The sequence below is a fragment of the Berghia stephanieae genome, chromosome 2, assembly GCF_034508935.2.
Source record: "Berghia stephanieae isolate SIO BIC M18660-M18661 chromosome 2, UCSD_Bste_1.3, whole genome shotgun sequence".
Classification (NCBI taxonomy): domain Eukaryota; kingdom Metazoa; phylum Mollusca; class Gastropoda; order Nudibranchia; family Aeolidiidae; genus Berghia; species Berghia stephanieae.
In genome coordinates, this window is record NC_088361.1 from 77,107,246 (window position 1) to 77,135,092 (window position 27,847).

General features: G+C 35.2%; 1 protein-coding gene across 10 annotated transcripts in view; it reads left to right on the forward strand.

Annotated features, from left to right (window-relative positions):
• The window catches only part of LOC144965557 (uncharacterized), a 53,269-nt gene that overhangs the window by 15,122 nt on the left and 10,300 nt on the right, over positions 1-27,847 (forward strand). For 2 of the 10 annotated variants that reach the window (XM_078901026.1, XM_078901028.1), the window contains exons 5-6: positions 61-141; positions 13,126-13,243. In XM_078901026.1, coding sequence (XP_078757152.1) covers positions 61-141; positions 13,126-13,243 — 199 coding nt within the window. Of the gene's footprint in view, positions 1-60; positions 142-12,578; positions 12,697-13,125; positions 13,244-13,796; positions 13,918-15,742; positions 15,858-16,783; positions 16,893-17,331; positions 17,438-17,763; positions 17,903-18,529; positions 18,636-27,689; positions 27,808-27,847 lie in introns of all 10 variants that reach the window. The other 8 variants (XM_078901030.1, XM_078901025.1, XM_078901031.1 and 5 more) reach the window with 8 other exon arrangements.

The window sequence follows — 27,847 nt, forward strand, 5'->3', positions numbered from 1 at the left end:
ATGAGTGTTTGCAATCATTGTTATTTTGGATTTATTTATTTATTTTATTTTTTTTTTCAGCGCAACATGCGTGAAGCCCATGCCATGTACCCTTTCACGGGTAAGCGTGACAAAGAATTATTTGACAAAGCTCTCGCAGAGGTATGTACACATATTTCTTCTATTAAAGGGATTATGCACAAATCTTGTAAACCTTAATGATTTAGGATCCAGAAATTATATTAAACTAATAACTTTGATTTTCAAAAGATAGTCTGTTATATTAATTTGCTCAAATTTTTGCTTTGCTTTTGTGCTTATGATTCAATCACAATACAGTGGTCGCAGCCTTAAAAACCACTTTTGGGGTTTAGCAATAACCTTGAAAAAAACGTTTATTTTTTAAAGGACAAACATGCTCTAATTAAAGCCCTATCTGTAAATTGTCTTTTGAATTTTGAAAATCCGTCCATAGATAAAAAGGTTATGCAGTTTCAAATGTGTTGTTGATTTGGATGACTTGCAAAGAGGAAAAATATGTGGAATTAAAAATGAAACTTAGCAATTTTATGGCAAATTTTTTGGGGAATATAATGAACACGTCAGAAGAGTTACAACTTTATTAGTTCTAGAGCTACATGATAAGAAAGTTGGCAGCTAAATTATCATTAATTAGAATAGTTGAGGTATTGTAAAAATTAATGCCTCAGCTTTATTTGTCTCAAAATAATGTATAAGGTAAACTGTAGTATAACCTGTGCATCGCGTTTAAGTATCCATGCTGCATTTGCATCTATTGGTATCTACAGTACAATTACGTTTGTTTATTACGTTACAATGCTTGGCCTTCCATATTTTTCAGTCAAATCTTGTTCCTTTTTATGTAGTCAGTGATGCCAAAACGGGTTTCACCGGGAAAAAACTCCGGTCTCACCGGAAAAAAACTCCGTTCTGGAGCAAAAAATTCAGGGCTCCGGGCAACCTCCGTCAAGTTCCGGTGAGGTCAATTTATTTCAAGGATACCCCTCCCCCTCTTTTTTCCAACTACCACATCATCATTGCCACTAGTATTACAACCATCATCACTACCACTACTACTACAACCACCACCACCACTACATCATCATTAGTACCACAACTACTACTGCAACCACCACCACCACATCATCACTACCACTACCACAACTACCATCACCATTACAATCACCACCACCACATCATCATCTTTACCACTACTGAAACCACCATCACCACATCATCATCACTACCACTACTACTGCAACCACCACCACCACATCATCATCACTGCAACTACCACTACTACTACAACCACCACCACCAAATCATCACTACCACCACTACTACAACCACCACCACATCATCATCACTACCACTGCTACTACAACCACCACCACCACCACATCATCACTACCACTACTACTATAACCACCACAACCACATCGTCATCACTACTACTACTATTACAACCACACCACCACTACCACATCATCATCATCACTACTACTACTACTACTACTACTACTACTACTACTACTACTACTACTACTACTACTACTTCTACAACAACAACAAACACTACAACATCATCATCACTACCACTACTAATACAACCACCAGCACCACATCATCATCACGACCAGTACTACTACAACCACCACCACCACATCATCACTACCACTACAACCACCACCACATCATCATTACCACTACTACTACTACAACCACCACCACATCATCACTACCACTACTACAACCACCACCACATCATCATTACCACTACTACTACTACAACCACCACCACATCATCACTACCACTACTACAACCACCACCACATCATCATTACCACTACTACTACTACTACAACCACCACCACCACTACATCGTCATTACCACTACTACTACAACCACCACCACTACTACTACAGGCACCACCATCACATCATTACTACCACTACTACTACAACCACCACAACCACATCATCATTACTGCTACTACTACAACCACCACCACCACCACATCATCACTACCACTACTACTGCAACCACCACCACCACATCATCATCACTGCAACTACCACTACTACTACAACCACCACCACCAAATCATCACTACCACCACTAGTACAACCACCATCACCACCACATCATCATCACTACCACCACTACCACAACCACCACCACATCATCATCACTACCACTACTACAAGCACCACCACCTCCTCATCTTCATCACTACCACCACCACCACATCATCATCACTACCACTGCTACTACAGCCACCACCACCACATCATCACTACCACTACTACTATAACCACCACAACCACATCGTCATCACTACTACTACTATTACAACCACACCACCACTACCACATCATCACTACCACTACTACTACTACTACTACAACCACTACATCATCATCATCACTACCACTACTAATACAACCACCAGCACCACATCATCATGACCAGTACTACTACAACCACCACCACCACATCATCACTACAACCACCACCACATCATCATTACCACTACTACTACTACAACCACCACCACATCATCACTACCACTACAACCACCACCGCATCATCATTACCACTACTACTACTACAACCACCACCACATCATCACTACCACTACAACCACCACCACATCGTCACTACCACTACAACCACCACCGCATCATCATTACCACTACTACTACTACTTCAACCACCACCACATCATCACTACCACTACTACTACTACTACGACAACCATCACTACCATTTGTACTACAACCACCATCACCACCACATCAACATCACTACCACCACTACTACAACCACCACCACATCATCATTATCATCACGACCACAACTACTACAACCACTATACCACCACCACATCATCATCACTACCACTACTACTTCAACCACCACCACCATATCATCATCACTACCACTAACAACAACCACTATCACATCTTCATCATCACTACCATCATTACTACAACCACCAACACCACATCATCCTCACTACCACCAGTACTACAATCTCTACCATTAGGTTTTGGCGCTGTACTTCATTTGAAATAAGGAAACTTTGGGATTGTATTTGGCATTGTGTTTATATATCATAATATAATTCTTATCAGTTATCTATTTAGAACTATACAATATATAAACACAATACCATTCCAATTCCTTTTTCTTGTGTGCGGAAATTCCTCTTTCGGCATTGAAATTCCAACGAGTGGTGTCTGAAACTCCTGTGAGCCAAATATAAATAAGTTGGCGTCTCTGTGTAGTTAAATAGTTAAACTACCCCTTCACATGTGAAAGTTTTATTTTGGGCAGTTTATTTACAAATGAGGTGAAGAAGTGGAATATTATTTGGGTGTTTTTTTGATAGGGGGAAAAAAATTGTTTGAAAGTAGCGAGTTATTACACAAAGTTGGCTATTACAAAGTTGTTTATTAGCTGTGACCGTTATAGTTGTAGTTTGTTTGACAATAAATTATTTTAAATTATGGAAACCAAGTTAATACTTATTCATTGAATTTGACTTTTAGGACAAATTTATTTTTGTTTAAATTGTGTATTCTTGATTTGTTGCATAATCCCATTCATGCCCAGACAATGTTTAACAGACTATTGCAAAATTTTATGATTTGTCATGTATTTTCAATTTTGTGATGGGGTGGGCTGGTTTTCAGAGAAAGTGCAGATAATCTTGTGATTTTGTTATTGGGATAACGAATCCTCTTGTTAAACTAATTTATTTTTATGTTGGGATGTAAATGGGGTTATCATCCTTATTTGATGGTATTTTAATTTTTAAAAAAAATTTTAAAAAATGGGCTCGGTTGCTCCAAATTCGAAAGCGACTCAATTCCAGACACTGTTTACCTCCCTGTTAAAACTTTGGATTTGTATTATACAGCGACATTTGAATTTATTCAAAAATAAAATTAATTTAATAAACATTTTTGATATCTAGAGAAGGTAAGTTAACATTAAATAATTTTAATTTTATCACGATATTGTGCATCATTCAATGGGAAAATTCTTGAATTTGAGACCAACCTTTTCTTTATAAACCAGGGGCAAGTATAAACAGCCATTGCTCCGATTCCAGACAGCATTTTCTATATGTTCTCAATGGGTCGGGATTTTACCATGTATCAAGATTGGGAATTTGGGATTTACACCTGCCTTAACTCTCCAGATGACCCACCATTGGCTTACAATTTATTAATTTTTGTATGTAATTTATCTAAATTTTGTGGTGTAAATGAAATGTCTACTTTGGGTATTTTGGTTTGACTGGGCTGTGTCTGGAATTGAGGTGGTGCTGACCTAGTAGAGTAAACATGACATGGTTTGTGTTTGTAAATGATAGTGTTCTAGGAAATATTACCTACAAGAGGTTGGCAATTGTCTTAAACCAGCAAGGAAGGTTTATATGATTAATTTCGCAGAACCATAAGGATAACATTTGTCTTCCTCAAGTGTTACAAACCAGCAATCGCTTGGAATTTGGGCAACCTACACATGTTTTTTTTAAAGTTTTCTTGATCCCTTCGTTCACCATCAATTATTAGATAGCTGAGTTAGTTATAGCTGGCATATCTGATCGCTTCCTAACCAAAAGGTAGCATGCATTTAATTTTTTTTCCCCAACCTCCAGATATGCGTTCCGATTTTCACATAATCTTTTGTGGTGTCTGGTGAGACCTGTTAAGGTTCCGTGCAAATTCATCAGTTTGCAGCAATCTCAGTGGCATTGTCTGGGCATTTAATATTTATGCAGAAAGTAAACTAGAGGAGACTATTTTTTTTCAGTAAGGTTTCCTGTATTTTACTTTATTTTGAACTTGAACGATATTGTTTATAGGATCATTGCATCACCATATACAGAGGATTGTGCTTGACTAGCGTATTATTATAAAATAATGTGAGCTTGAGCAATAACTTTTCTTCTTATTTTAAAGCTGTCATTATTTAATTGGGAGATTGATAGTGCAAGACCTTGAAATTAAGCTGTCTTGGACAGATGTAAAAAGTTTATTTAAAGGGGCTCACTCATGGCTGTCACAATTTATCCTCAGTATATGGTATTATTGTTAAATTTATATTTGATTAGTATAGATGCTCTTGTTTTCAGTATGTTGCCTTTTAAATAAGTTATCTATAATTAAGCAGATAATTTGTTGTTTTGTTTTTTTTTATTCCTACCTTTAAAAGTTTCTAAACGTGATAAGCTTGACCTCATTGTTTTTTTGTTTTTTTTGTTTATTATTTTTATTGCTAAATCACAAAAGGCCATATTAAGTTATTTGATATTTCTCTATATCCATTACTTGAAATCTCAGCCTATTATGTTGCAGAAAATGTTTAGATTTTTTGGGTTTGGTTTTTATTTATTTATTTCTTCATTTTATTTTATTTATTTATTTATTTATTTTTTAATATCAAAAGTTCATAAAACATGTGAATATAATGGGCTGCCTATTTTAAGTAATTTTTGTTTCATTCAACCGATTCAGAGAAAATAAATGCATTTATTAGTTTTTATTCTTCCCCCTGTTCCCCTATTTTCCTACTGTGCAACAAGGTATTGATTATGAGACTGCTAATATTGTTCCAATCTTCAAGAATTTTGATAACTAATGAAATGGGTTTTTTTTTTTTTAATTTTAGGCTCTGAAAATGGAATTGTTTTCCCTTCAAAAGTAGTTAGGCAGTTCTTACTTTGTTGCACAGTATCCATCTTTTATATATGTTGAGTACAGCACTTATCTTTGGCACAAACCATCTTACTCCAGGTCTTTGTTTTATCAAAATAATACGAACTCAGAAATAATTTAAATGACAACCTATTATAAATGGTTTGTCATTTGAAACTTTTCTGTACAAGAAATGATGTCACTGGACATAGATGTGGTGCTTAAGAAAGACCTGCCACCAGTAATGATAGAATCTGTATGAATTAATTTTTAATTTATTAATTTTCATTTGGTCGATTTGGCAACATTGGATTTATTTCCATAATTTTTATGAAAGTTAGAATATTTAGTTTGTTTAGTTCATCGTTGTAATACAGGATGATCCTGTTTCTAATGTTAAGCAGTAAATTAATTTCTCAAAAATAAATTTAAAAAGAAAAATGTTGATTCTTCATCTTTACTCGTGGCAGATCCACGTGGCTATCAATATTCCAAATTGTATAGTTAATAGAAGTAAGCAACTTAGAAACAAGAGCAACTATAAGAGAGCCCTTTTGATTTTGGTGCTGTGGTGAAACAAAATAATTTGTGAATGCCATCCATGTATTTGATTAGGTCCCACCCCCATTTGGACAATTTGTAAATTTTCATCCATTAAAAGCAAAATTTGTCCCAGAGTAATCCCCCACATCAGTTCAAATAAATTGCTGAGCACCTTGAGGTCCTAGTTAGGTCTACCTGCTTTGCCTTTCGGCTCTATCTCTTTCCCAATAGAATCATAGACCTCTGTATGGTGTGGCCAATTTCTCATTTTTCCATTTCGTTGGTTTATTATTTTTTTAAATATTGGAGCCTTTGTCTTTAGTATATTTGAGTAAGTGTAAATAATTTCGGCTCACAACCAAAATGGTAAGTGAATGATTTTGAAAGGTAAGTCAAGAGTATTGTTGATATTTTATATTTTACTCGATTCACTTCTCATGGGACAGAGAGAAGGTGCAAATTAAGTGTTTTGAGCAGAGTGTTGCTTGGTAAGTTCATTTTTACAGGCCTGTAAATCTTCTGACAATTGTCGGATTTCCTACAGTACGATTTTGCTCGATTCTGTTAAGTGCTGACATTTTAAAAAAATAAATTTTACAGTAAAAATTTAATTTGTATTGTCAAAGGACAGAACCAACAAAAAAAAAAAAAAGAAAATAAAAGTTTTATTTCGTGCCTCGAAAAAATAAGTTTTTATTCCGTTTCGAGGCTGACTTAGAAAAGAAAAGGAAACTTTTTGTTTGTCGTGTCAAAGATAAAACAAGCTAGTCAGCTAGGTATATTATCATTCCATCTTGTCAATTATCACCACCTGCTCACTCTGCCCGAACGTGGAACCACTCACATATATTCACTGCCTACCACATGTTCTGTCGGTTGCTGATTCCTGGCTCCTGGCTGTGAGTGTTCTGCCACAGGTTGTTGCGTTGCGAGTCATCGAACACACGTGCAATCAGTAATCAACTAACACACACACAGCGTGTGTCAGACCGGGCCATTTCTCTTTATTTTGCTACCGACACCCATATTTTTCCGGTTGACAATCTCCGTTCCTACGATTTATTTGTATCCGGTTGAAAGTCAACTAGTATGCGGAATAAATATTTTTCTTTGATAGGTGATTGACTGCCCTCATGACTGGAATTGTTTAAATTTTTCTCTTTCTCCTCCTTCACACATCCACTCCTCCCTTTTCTTCTTCTTCTTCTTCTTCTTCTTCTTCTTCTTCTTCTTCTTCTTCTTCTTCTTCTTCTTCTTCTTCTTCTTCTTCTTCTTCTTCTTCTTCTTCTTCTTCTTCTTCTTCTAAGAATTAATCCAAATAAATGAAAGAATCAGCTTAAAAATTTAAGACAAGCAGGGGCGAAGATAAAGCAGCTTCTCGTGTCAAGCATTACACTTCCTTTTAAAAAAAGTAGGAATTGATCTCTTCCTTTCATTTTACAACTAACTTAGACCTGGGACTAGAAATGTGTGTACTCTCTCAAATAATTGGGATTTTTTTTTTTGTACCAAAGGACCTGCTTATTTTATTATAAATGAGTTTTGGGGGGGGGGGGGGGGGATATGACATGATTTGACTGGTGTCATTTCTGTGTGTTGTGTTTGTTAATCCATATTTTTGTCCTGTTGGTCTATTTTCGCGTGTTCAAAAAGTTCCGACAATCACCAGCCATTTACAGGCCTGCTTATATATTTTTATTACCAGTGCAAATAAGCAGAGCTGCCAACTCATGTTATTTCCTTGGGGTTGTACAGTTTTCTAAGGGTCTTCCCCCTCCCCAAATAAAATATATAAAAAGACACTGCCAATATTTTAAAGATACTCTTTTTTTTCTCCTTGATTTTAATTCTTGATAATTTTGTGTTATTTGCAAGAATAGTATGACCAATCCAAGAGTCTTTACCTTTTTTGTTATCATTTATCCTATTCATATGATATGGTATGGTATACTGAGTTGTGTGAAAACAATTTGGGTCAGATACTTACGTCTGTCATGGAAATGCTGCCATCTTGAATTTTGACTCAAACTTTTCAAAATCAGTAAAATGCTTCTTACATAACTGTTCTATTTTAATCAATCAAGATCGACACCAAATTTCAAGACAATTTTTTGGGAAATAAAACAAGTTGATAGGAAATAAGAGAAAACCACACTTAAACGAGTCACAGTAATACTAAATGAATAACTTTAAAAAATGTTGTTCTTTTAGCTCGGCTTCTCATATCTTTTTCAATATCTTGACGTGCTTTTGACTAGCCTACAATTTTACTGTTAGATAGGGATGAATAAATCTATTAAAAGAATGCACGGGTTGCATACAGTGAATGACAGACCTGCTTTGCTTTGTACAGGTAGGTGGGACACGACAGGGACAAGCCAATAAAAGTAGCGGAAACCGGGGGGGGGGGGGGGGGGGTTACATCCTGGGTGAGGAGGTCATAAAGTCTTGGTGTGAGTGGGTGTGGGGGGGGGGGGGGGGGGGGGGGGAGTATGATGTTTCCCGTTATCTTTCAATACACTTATCTCATGAATTTCACCTTTGACATGTAAATAGATGTCAAAGCAAACTAAATTAAATTATACCACAGGATAAAATAATATTGATATCAAAACTAGTTTTTGATAGCTGTGTTTGTTTTTCTCTCATCTATTGTTGGCATGAACAAACATTGCCACCTAAAAACATTAATTTTAAAAAGTGAGAGCTTAGATATTTTAAGAAGTTGAAGAATTATGGTTGCTCTAATCATAAACATTGAAATCGCAATATTGATATTTTGCTTTAATATCATGTTCTCAGAACCTTGTAATCAGACATAAAAAGAGATATGTTATCATTTTGTTTACATCATATGATATTGTTTTAGATAGGATTTTGTATGTGGAAATTCTTCTTTTAGCTTTGAAATTTCTTCGACTGGTTCAAGACAAATTTTAAGTTGGCATCTCTGCTTAAATGATTTGAAATACTAAAATTCCTTATTTTGAATGGAAAATGAAGGCCAATATGTATTTTCCAAGGATAAATGGATGATGAAGTTTGTGAAAAGTTGTTTCTTTGGAACTGGGAGATTAAGAAAAAAGATGTTATTCATATTTCGTTAAATCCTGTTTCATTGGTATTTTGTGGCTGGGGGGGGGGGGGGGGGGGTAGCAGCTCTAATCAAGTTTCTATTGTAGGTGGCATTGATGCACATTTATAACGTAAGATTTGTCATTTTTGGGCGTCCCCTGTTTATAAAGTTTTCTGGAGATAATAATCGGTTGGTTTTATCTATAATTCTGTTGGTTGTAGTCTTGATTTGATGGCTATTTTGTGCCAGGTGGTTTCCAAGATTCCTCTCCTTCAATATGACATTGACAGAGCAGCCAATTATATTGCCAAAATCACCTCAGCCAAACTTTCCAGAAGACGATGTCTATTTAGAAGTAAGTATTGCCACTGTTTCTTTTTTCATTTTAAAACCATGCAGTTGATGAAATCAATTCCACTTTTGCTCCATGATGTGGAAAGGGTTCGGGAATATTTCTATGTCAACTGTATGTCCAAACTGGCTTATAGACGCTCTAAAGGCCTAAAAAGAAGTAAGTATATTATATTCATGTAATATTTATTAGGTAGCATTTCCAATTTGAATTATTGCTTCGTTGGACTGCAGCACTCAATCGCTCCTTTCATTTTGACCGTCTTTGAAGATAAGTCTTTGCAAGTAATCAGAATGTTCTAGTCTTGTTTTAATGGCTCTTCCATGCCAGATACTGTCCCACATTCCTCTCCTTCAATATGACGCTACCAGAGCAAGGCTTTACATTTCCAAAGTTACGTCAGCAAAACTATCTTATAGGAGACGTACAAGGAGTAAGTAAAGGCATCGGTCAACTGTACTATAAAATTTGGCCTGTCTTGGAGTGGGCTGAATGATTTTTGAGAGTTTATCTTTCTTCTTCTTCTTCTTCTTCTTCTTCTTCTTCTTCTTCTTCTTCTTCTTCTTCTTCTTCTTCTTCTTCTTCTTCTTCTTCTTCTTCTTCTTCTTCTTCTTCTTCTTCTTCTTCTTCTTCTTCTTCTTCTTCTTCTTCTCTCTCTCTCTCTCTCTCTCTCTCTCTCTCTCTCTCTCTCTCTCTCTCTCTCTCTCTCTCTCTCTCTCTCTCTCTCTCTCTCTCTCTCTATAAAACTTTTTAAAAATTTATTTATTTAATGGGAAAGGGCAGTGTCTCAATTTATGAATTGAGCTGCAGCATTTTTCAAAAGGCTATCGATAAAAAATTTTTCTTTTTACATCAGTGATTCTTCTTCTGTGACAGTTATACATACGAATGCCTTTGCTGGCCCATGATTCAATCCGCTCAGGGGCTCTGCTATATCGCAACAGCATGAAGAAAATATCAATAAGGCGTTGTAGAGAGAGAGATACATGTGAGTTTAGGTGATTTGTTTGGTCGTCTCATTTTAACTACAGTGCTTTATATACAATCCAAATTATAGCCGTAGTGAAAATATTTTTGATACTCTTGTACATTTGCATGGCGTGTATGCAGAGCTGCCAACCCTTGCTCTTTTTTCTTTTCTTTTCTTTAAAGGGACCTATTAATTAATTAAATCCAGACGGGATGTTAAAAGATGTTTGTTTTTTGGGGGTTTTTTTGTTTGTTTTGGCTTGTTTGAGAAGTCCTGATTTTATTTTTTTTTAAAGTATTATATTGTTTTACTATCATTGTTGGATGGCAGCTCTCTATAGGGTTATTCCTCTTTACTAGCTTATTTCAAGAATTCAACTTCTGAAGTTTTGTGTTCACTGAACAGAAATAACTATGAATATTTATGATGCGAGAGAGGATGTAGAAAAAATATAAGTGCATGGTGAGTAGATTTGTTCAGTCTGAATTAATGGCTTTTTGAAAATGTGACGACTGAATATCCTAGATGTTGCTGTGACTTCCATTGCTTAAGTTGAATGTACACAGGAATATTTTTTGTTTTGAAAATGCTGGTCAGAACAGTCCGAAGATGGTGTCAGAAAATGTTGGCTTTTTGCACAGGTATTTACATCTTGTATAATACCCATCTGTTTGTCGAGATTTATGAAAGTTTCTTAAGTTCTCATTTCTTGGAAAACATTTTCAAAATATCTGGAAACAAGGCAATAGAGTGATCTTTTTATGATTTTCTTCCATGTCTTATTTTTAGCTGTTTCTCAGAATCCCTAGACTCCTATATCAGAGAGAAAGAGCTATAGAGACTTTCTATGTAAATTCTACAAGGAAATTACAAAAAAGGCGAATGCGATCAAACTTTGCAGGTGAGTATTGAGCATCTATATACATTATAGCCAAGATTTCTGGAGTGGAATTGTTGGTCATCCTGTCAAATAGTTAAGAGAGAGAGAGAGGGGGGGGGGATAAAACATTTTGGGGGTCTTGACATTGTTTCCAGTTTCAGTAGACCTCATCATATCAATTACTTGATGTGACTTAAGGTATGGCAATTCGATTTTTATTTTTGAGTTCACACTTTCAAAAGTTCTTTCCATTTCTTTCACATCTAGGAGTTGCTGGAATATATATCTTTTCCAATCTAATCATGTCTGCTTGTTTCTTGTTCAATTCTCAGCTTTTCTTGAGAGTGCCCATTTTGCGTTACAATGCTCATCGCGTAACAGAGAATTTCTATATCAACAGCATGAGAAGAACATATAGGGATCGTGACAAGTTCATGGGTAAATAAGAAAATGACAGGTTTTATTTAATGCTCATAATAGTAGTGGTTAGTCTTTTCTGTATATCCCAGTTGTTCCAGCGTCAACCCCTTCTTCTGTATCAACCTAAGCGATGTGAAGAGGTTTTGTACTCGAATACTCGACAGAGAGTCTTTAGAGCTCGAAATAAATTTGTTGATGGTAAGGATTGGTTACATTTGTTGACTTTGGTGTCATTAAGGACTGTGGCTATTTTCAAAAGGGTTGTTGTAATCTCACCAAGGTTTTTATGTCTTGAATATTTTTAATAGTTGATTGTGCATGTGCCTCTTCTTCAATATCAACTCGAAAGGAGTAAAGAGGTGTTCTATATTAACACAATGAAGAGAATTTCAAGAGCAAGGATTAAAATCCAGGGTAAGACATTATATTGTCAGTTGCTTAAATTAAACACTATAATGGTTTTTGTGGTCAACATTAATCTCATTCTCTTTTGATTTGATATGTCAGTATTCTGGTGTTCAGCATGTTAAGATCTTCCTTCCTATTCATCCTCTTCACTATTGCCAGAGCATTAATATTCTCAGCATTTTGTGTCACTTCAAACTTTATCTTTTACTTTGCTCAGCTTTTCAAACACTTGCCTCTCTTGGCCTTTGATGTTTCCCGCCTGAAACGAACTTTCTATAAAAATAGTTACCAGAAGACCTACATGAGACATTCAAAAGGCAGGCATGAGCTTAAAGGTAAGTAAAATATGCATTTTCCTTGAAAGTATTCAGTTTATTGTTGTTTTAAACAAACTCATCTCAGGCAAATATTTTAGTGTAAACGATAGAACAAGAGCTTAAATTTTTGGATTTGGCTTGTTCAGCTGTCAATATTGAGAAAGAATGGCCATAGCATCAATATTTCCAGATTTTCGTCATATCAAATATGTTCTTACTCTAATCAGCTGCTCAGACACTTACCTCTCTTGGCTCTTGATGAGGCCCGACTGAAGCATACTTTTTATAAAAATACCTATCATAAAAACTATATGAGAAAAGGCAAGCTTCAGGCATTATCAGGTGAGGAATAATTTACCAGAAAGGATTGTTTTGGGAGGGCTCTTTTTATTTGCTTTGTGTTTAAAAATTATGACATAACTAAGGTTATCTTTGTACCCTAATTAGCTTGTATCCAGATTGCCCATATTAGCGTGGGACTTATGTAAAGTATCCAGCCTCCTGTGCAATAATTCCAGGGTAAAGATTCATATGAGATCCCGCAGACTGGCCAGGGCACTTAAAAGTAAGAAGGCATTTAAAAGTAAGAAGGCTCAATTTCTACATTCAATAACAAATGTTCCAGATATTGAAACATTTGTTTTCTCCTTGCACTTATTTATAAAGGGGTCTGCCAATGCTCTTCGTATTAAGGTTATCACAGTCTTATACTGTCAAAATAACAATAGTCTTAATAAGAATCAAGAATTAGACAGATCACAAAGGAATTTCCTATTGTCTTATCCTGTTTTTCTTGTCCTACTTACATCGCTTCACTTACACTTTATATTTAAGAGAGAATTGCCTGGTATTCGGTATGATTGTCTTGGGTGAGAACCTAATGTTCTTTGCATTTATAGCTTTTACAACGCCTTCCCATAGTGGCATATGATATTGAAAAGGCAAAAGAGGCGATGTACCAGAATTCCAAGTCAAGAATCTTGTATTGGAGATCAAAGCAAAAAATACTTGGAGGTATATCTTGATCTGTTTTTCTTTTCTTTTTGGACTGGTTATGAGATGGGCATTATGACTTTTTTTTATGGTATCCAAAGATCCTTCTTGAAATACCATTGCAGTTGTTTCACCGCATGCCACTTCTCCAGTTTGATTTTCTGAGTGCTTCAGAAAGACTATATCATAACAGTAAATCACGCACAGGGATGAAAAGAATGTATCATAGGATTAAAGCTTTGCACAGTAAGTAGATATATTACTGATTTTGACAGCTGGCTAGAAGATTCCCAATTCTGTCATACGATCTCGCCCGTCTTTCAGGAGTTGTGAGCCATAACTGCAGATCACGTTTAGGCATGAAAAGAATGGCTATGAAATCTGTTGGTGAGTTTTCCTATTGAAATTTCAAAATCAAATAAGGTCATTAGTTTGTAACTGTGTCATTCAACCCCTCTCCCTCCCCACCCTCAATCAGTTGTACAGCCGACTGCCTCTCCTCAGATTTAGTCCTAATCACAGTGAGAATGTATTTTATCAGAGGTGCAGACTAAGGGCTTGGCGAATGAAATGTAAGTACAAATCTAAAAAAAACTTTTTAGTTTCTTTGTAAGCTTAGATTATTACAATTTTCTCACTCGTCAGTTGCTCAGCAGGCTGCCTCTTCTCAGATATAGTGCTATTCGCTGTCAGAATCTTTTTTATGAAAGATGCAGACGTAGACTTTGGAAAAGGCAAAGTAAGTGAATTTCAAATGTTCTTGTTTAAAAGAAATCATGGGTGCTAGTTTTCTGGTTTATGCTGTATTTCCAGTTTTGAGATATCATTATCCGGTTAAAAAAATTCTAGTCATTAATCTATAATGACCTGCCACCTTTATGCGCTATATGATACAGGAAGTTAGATTTCAATCCTTGTAGTGATACACAGCATTTTTAGGTTTAGCAAAATGTTAACTATTGAGTTTCAGACCTGCTGGCACCCATGAAAGAAATGCGAAAAAAGTATATTTCTTTTCTTTCTGTCTTTCTTTCCATATTTCTTTAAGTATCAGTAATGGTTCAATACAAACAAAGAGCTAACATATTTAGATAAAATGGTAATTTTCTGATTTACCTATCAAAGGACAAAAACAACTTTGTTTTATGAAAAGTTGGCATTAAGCTGTAAATAAACTTCTGAAAGGTAAGGTAGCCAAATAATAAAGATAGACATATTGGACCAACTTCCTATTGTAGTTTGCATTTACAGTTATTTATATATTGTCAAAAGGTTATCTGTGCCATCTTTTTTTCTTAAATTTGGTATAACCCCCACCCTGCTCCTCTATTTTTCTCTTATTTTCTGTTGTCGATTTTCATGAAAAAATCACCCCTCCTCCCCCTTTCCTTTCCCAAAATAAAAAAGAGTGGAAGAATGAACAAGCTTTTCCTCCATTAGGATTTAAACGCTTGGTACCAATTGTGAGCTGAATTGATAAAAAGTGGCATTTATACTGTGCAACCCCGTGTTGAGTGGGATCCAAGTGCTTACTTCCTTATTTAAACTTGAATGATATAATTATTGTCTCTATATGTTTTTAGTTTTGACTGTAGCCTTTGTTTTGTTTTATCTCTCTCTCTCTCTTCTCTGATGGTGTTATTTGTTGTGATGATGTTTGGAAGAAAATAAACAGGAATTAACCGTGCTTTGGTGTAATAGTAATAGTTTCCATAAACAGTCTTATTTTTCTCCCATATCAGTTGTTCAACAGACTACCTCTCCTCTTGTATAGTGCTATTCGCTGTGAGAATATATTTTATCATAGATGCAGGAATAGAGTGTGGTGGAATAAAAGTAAGTACAAGTCTATCAATAAATGGTGCTCTTTTTCTCCCACTTCAGTTGTTCAGGAGACTTCCTCTTCTCAGGTTTAGTCATTATCGCTGTGAGAATGTTTTTGTTGAGAGGTGCAGACTGAGAGTTTGGCGAATGAAGAGTAAGTATAACTCAATCTCTAAAAGCAAAAGGGTTAGATTGATTTGGTCAAAATATTTTACGTATTTAATTATGTTTATCTATCTGTACTCAGCTTTTTGCTCGGATGCCTGAACTAAAACGTGATGGTTCTCGAGTTTCATTAGATTTTCTACACATCTGTCAATCGAGGATCAATATGCGGGCTCATCGTATTAAACAAAGGCAATGTATGTTCAATTATTTAAACCATTCTTTTTCTTATTTGGAAGATATATTTTGTCAGATGCCATTGCTTAGCTCTTTGGACATGATTCTTCCATATAAAATAGTTTTCCTTTACCTCTGCATTGGTTTATCACTTCATAGAAAATAAGGCGGTGTGGTTCAACCATATTTTGTCAAGCACTTTATCAGTTTTAGGAAATCTTTTTATACTTTTCCGGCAGTTGTTTCATCGAGTACCTTGTCTAAGTGAGCAAGCAACCAGAACAGGTGAAATTTTTTATCAAAATGTGAGGCGCTGGAGACACCGGTTTAGAAAAAAAATGGAAAGTAAGTTAGTGCTATTTTGTATTTTGGACATAATTTTTCCATCACTGATTTCAAAATGGATCAGGCATTCATTCGTTTCAACTTGTTGTATGATTGATATTTACTGCTATGTTTATGTCTCTGTATCTGTTGGTTGCTGAGGGAAAAATGATGGAATTATTTTATTTGTGGCAGTTGCTCAAGAGAATGCCTCTTTTGAGAAAGAGAATTGAATATACATCCAGGTATTTTGTCAATACAAGTTGCTATAGGATGTCTAAACGTCTGAAAGGTAGGTCAACTATTATTCTCCGCCAGTTATTGTGTTTGGCATTGTTTCACAATGTGCTTAAAGAATCTACGTGTTTTACAGCTACTTCTTCACATACCTGTACTAAGATGTGATGTGCTTAGAACCAGAGAATGTTTGTACCATAGTGCTCGATCAAGGAGGAGTCAAAAGTCCTTCAGGGAAAGGCAACAGAGTAGGTTTTTGGCGTGTCTTTCATTTTGCTGTATAACTGCAAAGAAATACAGTACAATACAATACAATAATTTAAAATTTCACCACAAGCGAGGGATAGTCATTCACAACTGTTTCTGAATTTTCTTTGCATCCCAGCTGTTAAATCGCTTGCCTTTGCTGGAGCCTGATTGCCATTATGCTTCAGAATATTTTTACAAAGCTTGTATGTCACGGCGTACAACTCGAGCTCACATGGAGCGTCAACGTAAGTCAAATTTTCAAAATTCATTGCTTGATTTAAGATCACAATTTTATTGTATCATAGTCTGATAGATATTTTTTTCTCAACACCACTTCACATCCAAATCTTTTATATGAAGAGTGATGTCAGAACCTTGTTCTTTGATTTGAGTGACCTCAAGACTGTGGTAATTTTAGCTTGTACTTGGAATTCACAGAGCATTTTGAAACTCCCATTGTTGTCTTTTTAAAATCAATCTTTTACCCTGCTCCCTCTTCTCAATATGTCTGTTTCTCTGACAGTTGTGCCAGCGTATACCAATTCTTTGTTATGACAATATTGCTACTGCTCACTATTTACACCAAAGTTCAATGACTCGCAGGAGAGTGCAAAAACATCGAAGACATTATTTGAGTAAGTTTTTAAGTGTCATTATAAACAAACCCCCCCCCTTCCCAACCAGCTTTTCTGGCGTCTGCCTCTTTTAGCTTGGGATTATAACAAAGTTGGCCACCTCCTTATGAAAAGCACTGCAAATAGAAGGGCACAACATTTGTTCCAAATGAAACGTAAGTCTTTTTATTCCATTTCAATCTGTTCATTGCCAGATGCATTTTCTCTGGATACATATTTATGATTTAACTATTCTGTTAAAAAGTCTTTATTCATGGATTCCTTACCCCTGTCCATAGTTGGTTTCACGATTACCTCAACTCTGCTTTGATCTGAATCGATGCAAAGAATATTTTTATCAAAATTCAAGGAAAAAAGTTGCTATGAGGGTTTCCCGCTCCAGGAGAATTTTTGGTGAGTTGATAACTCTCTTCTGTCTAATGATGCAGAATGGATTTATTAGTTGTAAGACTATGCGTACATGGTGAATTCATTTCTATAGGTATTATCACACTGTCCTATCCTTCAACTGGACTCCCAAAGGACCTCCAGATTTTTTCTTCAAAAGTGCCGTGTGAAAATGAGCATGCGGAAATCCAGAGAGAAAGCAAAGTCACATTTTCTTCAAAACTCCTTCCTTTGTGAGTAATTTAAAAAAATCCTTTTTCAAGTACCAGTCGTGCTCACTAACCATTATCTTGTCAGGTAGTCTTTTTCAAGCTTTTTTTTTTCCGTTGTAATGCCAACCCAAAGTAAAATATATTTATTATCATTGTGATGGACAGCTAATTCATCACATGCCATTGCTGCAATGGAATCTTGAACTCACTGTGGCATTGTTTCATGAGGGGACTCGTCAGCGTTTGAAGCAAAGGCGCAAAGCAGTAGCTGGTAAGGTTGAATCAAACATTTTGATAGAGACATGTTTTAAATCTCTCTTGCTTTTGATGCTTTCATTTTGGATATCTTGATGGTGGAAGAATTTAAATTCTAAAAATAAGTTATTGTTAAATCTTCTTCTTGTACACTATTGTCATTGATATCTCGCAGGTCTTTCATCGAATTCCATGTCTTCGCCATGATTATCAACGTGTTTGTATTATTCTAAGTGATACTGCTCGAAAGAGAAGATGGTCACAAAAATTTGGGCAAAACTATCCTTGTAAGTGCTGAATTGTTTTATTATAGAAGGGGCACAATATATGTGTAAGCTCATTTATATATTTTGTCATGCAAGGAGTAAATTAAGTCCTGTTATTATTATGCAGTTATTCAACCGATTGCCTGTTTTGAAGTGGAATGTTTTGCGAGTCATCAGTTTCTTCTGTACAACTGTTCATAGACGTTTATCCAGGAGTAGATGTCTTTTGAAAGGTTTGAACATTTTTGAACACCCGTAAAACACAAACTTTTTAGTGTCTCTTAATTTTTTGAAGTACCTCACGCAGTTTTTAGAATTTAAATTTGTAGTTTCCTCAATATTTTGAAAACACCACAAATAAATCATATTGATTGTTAGAAATGTGAATCAGAGCAACATGGGTAAGTTACAACAGGGTTCTCACAAGGTCGGGAAATGGTTAGGGATTTGACAATTTTCTTCCCGGGTTGGGAAACGGGTCAGGAATTCATTCATTGGGGTGCCTGGGTCTGGAAATGGTTGGGATTTTGTTCAGGACTAGATCAACACTACCATCACATCATCGTCACTAGCACCACCACCACTATTGCAACTACCACCACATCATCATCACAATTGTAACCACCACTACATACCATCATCACTAACAACTCCACCACATCATCATTGTCACTACAATCACTACTACAACTCCTTTATAACATCATCATCATCACCACCTCAACAACCACATCATCGTCATCATCACTATTGCAACCACCACCACATTATCATAACTACCACCACTACTCTACAACTGCCACCACCACAACATTATCATAACTTTTTTAAGCACAAGAGCATCTAGCATCTTACTATTTAATATAACATCTGAAATCCTTTTTAAAATTTGATGGTCTTTCCAACTTTCATGGAGTTAATGGGTTTGGAAAAGGTGAAGAATTTTTTTCTACTGAAGTTGTGGGAACCCTATTAATTAATAAAAATTATTGTAGAAATTTGTTATGCTTAGAACTTCCCTTCGTAATGTAAGGGGTAGACTTATTCATCACGGTAGGAATTACTTACAATGAAAATTTTTGCTTCAATGAACACAATACAACCAGTTATTCTGCCGCCTTCCTCTGTTGGCTTCTGATGTTCCAAGAGTTGAGACACTGTTCATGATTACAGTGCGGGTTAGGAGATCATCTCAGAAAAGACGCAGTTCTTTGACTGGTGAGTTTTGAGTTGTTCCTATCCCTGTTCAAATGGATATTTAGTATGACAAAATTAGTTCTCTTGTCATTCCTTCGGCAGAGCTTTGATTCAGTAGACATATTTAATTAATAACAGAAGTATTAAATGAAATAATTTCATATTTTCCCTCCAGATACCATCTTTTTAAAAACTATTTTGAAAAAGATGTTAAAATATATTTCATATGGATCTCTTCAAGGCAAACAATGCATGCATCCATTGATGACGTGATTTAATTTTAATAGGCATTTCAATCCAGTTTTATGTCAAGATATGACTAAATAATGAAATTCTATTTGAATTATGCACTCCACTGAGGAAAATGAAAAATTCATTAACTACTGAAGTTTCCAACTTTGTGACCATCGCCATTTGAATTCAATTTTCAGAATTCAGTTCACCTTGAGATAATGGGTCACATATAGCTATTAGAACTCAAAGGCCTTTAAATGTTTTTTTTCTTAGGTTGATACAAATATTTAAAAGGCTTTTGGCAGATCTGGTTATGCGAAAGATTTCTCTATAAACATTCACCACAGGTTGTGATGTGCCAATTCAGACAACCAAATCCACTCTCTTAGCTCAGTGACTCCCAATCGCCACATACCAAGAGTAATTGTGAAAATAACTGTTGCGTGTGTTGCTAACACTAGTTACTCTAAACAAATTTTTCAAATCATACAACCGGCAAATGTGGTACTAGTACTAGGTATGGAATGTTCATATAATTCTATGACTTTTCATCGCAATTTCAACAGTTATTCAACTATGTACTTTACTTTTTTGGTCGCATTTCAAATGGGCTAAAACCCTATTTTCACATACCGCTGACAACTTAACTCAAATTTATTGAAGTAAGACTACTTTTTTTTCAAGACTGTGACTTTATTAGAACATTAGAAATTCTGTATCATGTCATGGCATTAACCTTACAAAAATACATTAAAAAGAATTTTTTTTACAAATTCAAATAAAGCCACACATACTCAAAATTCAAATAAAAGCTCAGAATGAATAATAATATAGAATGAACTAACCAAGATTAATATCTTCACCAAATCATCTCTGCCTCAAATTTGATAGTGAAAATTTTAAAAGGAAAAATGAGGAAAAAAATGTTTTTAAGTCACAGATCATAAAATAATACAGCTACAGACTTCAGGAATCAGTCAACTTGAAGCTTGTTATTAGTTCTAGGAAACTATGAAACTTTAAATCAAAATAACCTAGTAACATTTTTATTGGTTTATCTCGAAATGTTGGAATTACCATGAATTGAAATAAGGTGTGGCTTGCAATATTATAGAGTTGGTAGTTGGTTCTCAAGTTTTTAGTGTTCGGTTAGTCAACAACATGAAAATAAATAAATTACCTTAATTATCCCTAAGGGGAGATTTTTATTTAGGATCTATTCCAAGGGAACCAGGCATCAGCCGCAGTGCAGAAGCGCAAAGTGAGCTAAGGCAAGGTGACTTGTTCAAGGCCACAACGTGACGGGTAGTCGAACTCAGTACCTTTCGGGTATGAAACAAAGACCATACCACTGAGCCACGCTGTCCCATTACGCCAAACAATGGATCCATCTCAAATTTTTGTGAAAAATTTCGATAGCTCATTTCCTCTCCCGATTTCCTTTTCTCCTGAGCATTTTAATCTTTATTTGAAACAAATTGAGTAATTTTTCATGAAGTTATGGTCAGATGTATGGGTTAAGGTGTGAAAATTAGTTTTGAGAAAATTCCTTCCAAAGTTGCCAGTTGTAATTAAGCAATATTTACCTCATTCAATTTACAAAGTATAGATTTTTATGTTCCACAAGTTCGATAGTGTCAAAGAAAATAAGCCGAGCTATTCAAGTGTGAACCTGGGTAGGATTTATTTTTGGTTATAAAATGCCTGTGTATGTCATGAAAAGAGAGGCCTGTATTTTGAATATTCTCACAATTGGACAGTATGTGGTAGAGCTTTGTAATATGATATCGTTTTTAGGAGAGTGCCAAATACGGGGAAAAAATGGTTAACTGGTAACAGCTACTTGTTGGGGTCAATGATGCGCAAACTTTCTCTTACCCAGCATATTTTTTATATTCATGCTCGCATGTTTTAGTCAGAAAGTAGAGGAAGTCCTCTTTAATTTGGTGTATAGTACAAGAAAAATAAATCCTTCCACTGCGTTGTTTAAAAGTAGGCATTACATCAGGTGATTTTCCCCAAATTTTAAACCTTTTTCAACTTAGTTACCTCATTAAAAAATCAAAATAATGTATTTAAGAGAATAATTCAATCATATTTCAGCAGTACAAAGAAAAATGTATAATCAAACAAATGATGCTGGACTGTACAAATTTCAAAAGAAAAATCCTTTTCAAACGTGTGAATGTGTAATACTACTTTGACTACAAGTTACCTTGAATTCAAAAGAAAGCAATGGGAGTAACTTGTAACTGGATCTTCCTAGCAAGACAATGATTTTAAGAAAATATTTATAGACAGAGCAGACGAGGTCTGAAATTGGCTTAAAGTTATCATGCATTTACTTCTGGCTGTATTGAATCTGAACCTAGCTCTTTGTCATAATTTTTTATTTCATATATTAAAATAGATGGTAAGTGCGATAGGGTATCCGCTTTGGCACACCCCACCCAATCATTTATGTTAATTATTTTTTTTTTGTTATGCACCTTTTTCCGTGTGAAATTTGAAAACAGACCTGTAAAACTCAACCACCTTCATAATTCATAATTAATAGCTGTTAGTGCTAGGAGTCGCAATTCAAGGTAAGTAAGAGAGTAAAGATAAAGTCAACTGTAATTGTGGATACTTATTGTATGGTTATCAGATTGTGAGACAATTTATTTGTAGGAGTAAGGACTGTTCAAATAGGTTCCATCTTCTCTCGACCCCTTGTTTTTCTCTTTGCATTTTCTCCCCTCTTTTTTTGACCAGTGGATTTCGGGATTGGCTGTTATTTTATCTTATCACAGTATTTTGTTTTATAGTTAGTATTACATTTGAATCAAGTCATTTATGGCTTCTCATCCATGCTACAGTTGCTCCGTAGAATGCCTATTATTTCAACTGATGTTGATAGAGCAGTCCCAATATTTGTATCTCGAGTTCAAAACAGGCTTTGTGATCTGAGAAACAAACAGAAAGGTTGGTTTACATCTTTTACATGCATTTTGAGGATTTAAAGAGATTCATATTCAGTTTTCCAAAACCTGGGCAGTGTTGTGTTAATGTGGGCCTTATATGTTGAATAAATCAAATAAATATCTAACTGCACATAAAAATCCAGCTATTTTGATAGTTAAAACAGAAAACAGTTTGGAAGTTTCTCATGCCACAAACAGTTGGATTCATGAACATGTTGAAGGGTATGATTTGTAAATCTTTGGTGTATTTTGTAAATGTTTGTCGGTCATGACCCCTTTCCAGCTGATAACAAGGATGCCATTAGCTCAAGATCTTCCCAATCTAGACGCTTATTTTTCTGCTAGATGCTCAGAATTTCGCTATCAGGATCGCCAAGCTAGAAAAAAAGGTGAGGTGAACAGGATGTTCCACACACATACTCTTACTGGTCTGGTCATAGCTTATTAGTAGGTATCTGTTATTTGCAGTTTGGTCTTTCGATAAGTTTGATATAAGAAATCAATCAAACAAATATTCTGACATTTTTAGATGAGATGCGTTCTTCACAGATTGATTGTGAAACCACTGCAACTCACTGTTAATATCAATTTCTATATTTATGTGAGCTGCTTGTATGATTTTTCTGTTTGGTACTGGCCGCAGTATTTATTAGATTGGGCAGGATGATAGATATGAATGGATCTTTTTCTTTTTTTTTTTTGTTTTTTTTTTTTTCTTTTCTAATTTTTTATTTATTTTTTGTTGTTGTTGATGATATTATTATTATTTCTTTGGAAGGGAAAAGGAGGGGGGGGGGGGGGGGGATGAAGGAATATTATTTTTGCCAACAATAAAGTCATTATTGTCTCTCATGGAATGGTCAGCTTGTCTCTCGCTTACCATTGCTACAGTATAGTGTCCCACGCCTTGAAGTAACTTATTGTGCTAGGATGGCTGAGCATCGATATGCTATAAGGAGAAAAAAAGGTAAGATTCCCTATCAAGAAGTAAACGTAGGCACATTCTTTCTGTCCAATTTAAAACCAATATGATTTCTTCATCCTAACTAATCTTTTTTCATGTTATGCAGTTTTTTATTGCTGATTAAAAACCAATTGCCTTGTTTAGGTAACATAAGGTAACATATTAGAATTGCAATTGTCATAACAATTGTCAAAACTGCTGTCTTATCTTTCATAAAGGTAAAAGAGCAACTTAATACAGGGGTCTCCACCTTAATGCATGCCTGCCAACTTTTACAGATCATCCATAATTGTTACGGAAATAAGTATCAGAAACTCGTAATGTGGCTTTCAACAACAGCAAACAGATCAGCTGCATGCCATAATAAAACCTTGATGCCCTCTTGGCACAGCTCCATTGTTGGCAGGCGATGTATGAATCACCTACGTTTAGTATTACTGAAATTTTACCATTTGTTACTGATGAATTTGGTGTTGGTTACTGATTTTGAAATTTTCAAGTAAGCAGGTATGTTAATGTATAATCGAGAGAAGAACAAAGTACCAATATCTTACGAGACATACCTTCCAGAACCTCTGTCCGTATGGGATATACATTGATTTGTCCACAAACTGTAGTGATACCTCAATTAAAATAAAATGTCACAGATTTTTCACTTCCCACACAATGACCCTATACTGTGATATGTCTGAAACACTTCCACTTGATTGCTTCCCAGGTTTACAGAGTTTTAGCCCATCATCCTAACCAATAAATTTGGGATTGTGCTGTGTTACAACTGAACTTTGTATTGGTGTTTATTTAATCAAATTCAGGAGACACAGCATTCATCTTGCATTTTTTCTCGACAACTTCTGCAACCTGAAGTCTGCTGATATCTTTAAACTCTCATTACTCAATAAAACAACTGTCCAATTAGATGAATTTGAAAACAGAACTGATGGGATTGTTTCATAATATTGAAATCCATTATTTTTTTAAGCAAAATCTAAGGGGGACTTTTTAAATTTTAATGTTGTGGGTATAACCTTTCCCTTGTTGAAACTTGCTCACATGCCCATTTTTATCATCTGTCAACTATGCTCATAAGCGGTATCACTGGGGGTTTTTTTTAAAGAGAAAAGTATTCCCTGTAGGGGAACCATGCATCTTGATTAAATGCATCCTAAACACCTCTGCCACCAAAGTTACTTTTTTAAATTTTGAAATGACAAAAAAACAAAAACAAACCCAACTTGTCGAGTTGTGTCTTTGCAGTGGCATTTTAGTCGATGTTTTCTGTTAGACTTTGTGGCTACTTACATATAAACTTTACACAGCTTATCATTCGCTGTCCAATTCTGAGATACGATCTTCCTCGACTTAAGATTGTATCTGCTGTGAGGGCCAAAGACCTAAGATTTAAAGATAGGCACAGAGGTAAGATACTGTTGTAGTTGTATCATAATTTCTGTTCAGTTATTGGGTAATTTGATTTTGAGTATTCCTCAGTGTATGTTTCAATTTCGTGTTTGACTTAATCAGAGCTACCAAACGAAAAGGCAGGTAAGTGTGTCTAGTAAGATATTTGTTCATCATGAATTCTCCAACTTTCACTCCTTTCCTCATTTAACTTGTGTTTTTGAAGGATTATTACCACTACTCTATTATTTAGCTGCTGTGGATGTTGATAAGTGGATCTTTATTCTCTTTTTAAAAATTTTTGAAGGAAGTTTGCCGTCATTGTGATAGTTCCAGGTCCTGGATATGAAATTTTTGAAATTTAATTACATTACTTTTCTTTCATAACAACTTCCCTTTTTTTGCTCTCACTCTCTCTAACCATATGCTCAGCTTATCAGGCGATTTCCGACTGCAGGTTGGGATATAAGTAGAACTGCATCCCTCTTTTGCTATAATACAATTTCACGAAGGCACCAAGAACGTAAAAAGCAAGGTAATTGTTTTTATAAAAAGTCGCAGGTTGTAGAAAGTATGATTACTCAGAGGTTGGCTATTTGTTTTTCTATTCATAGCTGTTTAGACGCCTGCCTCTTATACAGCACAGTCATGTTCGAGCTGTGCACATTTTTTGTGCCAGTGTGTCAAAATGGAGATTTCGAAATCGTCTTTTTATGAGGAAAAGTATCAATTTTCTATGTTGTAATATAAATTTTTTTCCCAGTTGATTTATCTTTTTATTCAAATGTGTTGTCTTTTCTTTTTGAGTAATGTAGAGTAGAGGAATCTGGAGGAAGTACTGCTGTGAATAACTTTTATTTGCTTTTGGGCGCACATGGATACTAATAACTAAGTATAATATGTGTTCACAGTTGTTTCGGAAACTCCCAATATTACAGTTCAGTAAGGAGCGTGCTGCTTATATCATCTGTAAGAGAGTTTCCTTGTGGAATAGCCGATTCAAAAGCAAGTCTGCTGCAGGTACATGATGTTATAAGTCATTTGTCAGGTGTCTATATGATGATATGTCCACTTTTTTTCTTAATGGATTTCTTTTTTGTGTCTGTCCACCATGAACTTCAAATCCTGTTTATCAGTGAGACCAAAAATGTAAGTCAATGTGATTACTTCAAAAGGTTTTGATGCGTCCAATGTCGTAATACTAAACACTGTATTGTAGAACAGGGAGAAGTTGGGAGAGGTATATTAAATCAGCTGTGAAGTTCAAGGCTAATGGGACGAAGGTTGGAAGCATAGACAATATGTAAACACGGTGAGTCAGATACTTGATCATCACTGCAGATCATAAGGAAAAAAGCATTTGTTTCATTCATAATGGCAAATTATCTGGTAGCCATTTTCTTTTATATGTTGAGCGTTTCTTTTAGTTCTTTGTCATGTAATCTCATGATCTTTTTAGGAACTAATCAGGTAGTCTCAAGGATTAATGCTATGTGATGAAGGCTCCTTTGTTTTGGTTATGTTGTAGATTATCACCATGCCAATTTGGTTCTAAATATAAAATGAAATAAATTATGTTATCAAGTATATCAGACCATGACAGTTGAGAAAGTTTTAGTAAGGTGGATATAGATTATCTGTCATCTGTCATGATCTGCCAGGGCCTCTTGTTGATTTTGATCAGTACCAATATAAGATTTCCTAGGGAAAGTGTTTCAGCAAAGTAAATTACATATTTCCCCTTATTCCAGCTTTTGTCACGTCTACCTCTAATGGTTTTTGACACTCCCCGCACTAGTTTTTATTTAGTTAAAACAGTACAAGACAGGAAGGCAAATCATATCAGGAGAACCAAAGAAAAAGGTATGGGATTTTTAAAAAAAAAGTAAATCTCATTCATAATGTTTTATAACGTGTACAGTTGTTGAAGCGCATTCCCATCCTACGATATGGTGTTACCAAGTGCAGCCTGATTTTCACAGCAAGAGTATCTGAAAGAATCTGCTATTACAGACGTCGAACAAAAGGAGGTATCTTTATTATTTGTTGGTGTTGATAGGTCTAAAACCAGGTTTCTTTTTGTTGGATTTTATTCAATTGTCCTTTTCACAGCTTTTTATCAATCTACCCGTTTTGCGGTTTGATATGTTTCGAGCTTCACTGTGCTTGGCTAAAATTGCAAGGCATAGGGCAGTAAAGTCTAAAGTAAAGCAAGGTTTGTGTGTTAGAATTGTAATGTAAGGGCTTTAATCCGATATGCAAATTTACTTCAGGAATGTATTCATGATACTTACATGGAACAATTTAGAAATGAAAAAAAAATGGATTGGCTGGTCTTGATTTTGTTTTTATGGCACCTCAATAAAATATGTCATGTAAAAGGTAAGCAAGAAAAAATATTGAGAATGGAAGCATATTAAGCATTTTTTTAAAGTTTGATTTTTTTAAAGCAGTTACATGATCACTTGGGTTTTTAAAAAGAATCATCTCTGCTGTGGCTGTAATTAGTATTTTATTTCTCCATCTAGTTAGTTTCTATTCAACCTCTCCTGCAATATGACCTCATTCGTCTCAAAGCCTGCTTTGCAAAAACTGCTATAGATAGGAAGTATGCCAAGAAAATATATAAAGCCAGATTTCATGCTTGTAAGTATTGTCCGAAAGAAAGCCATTACCCATAGCTTTG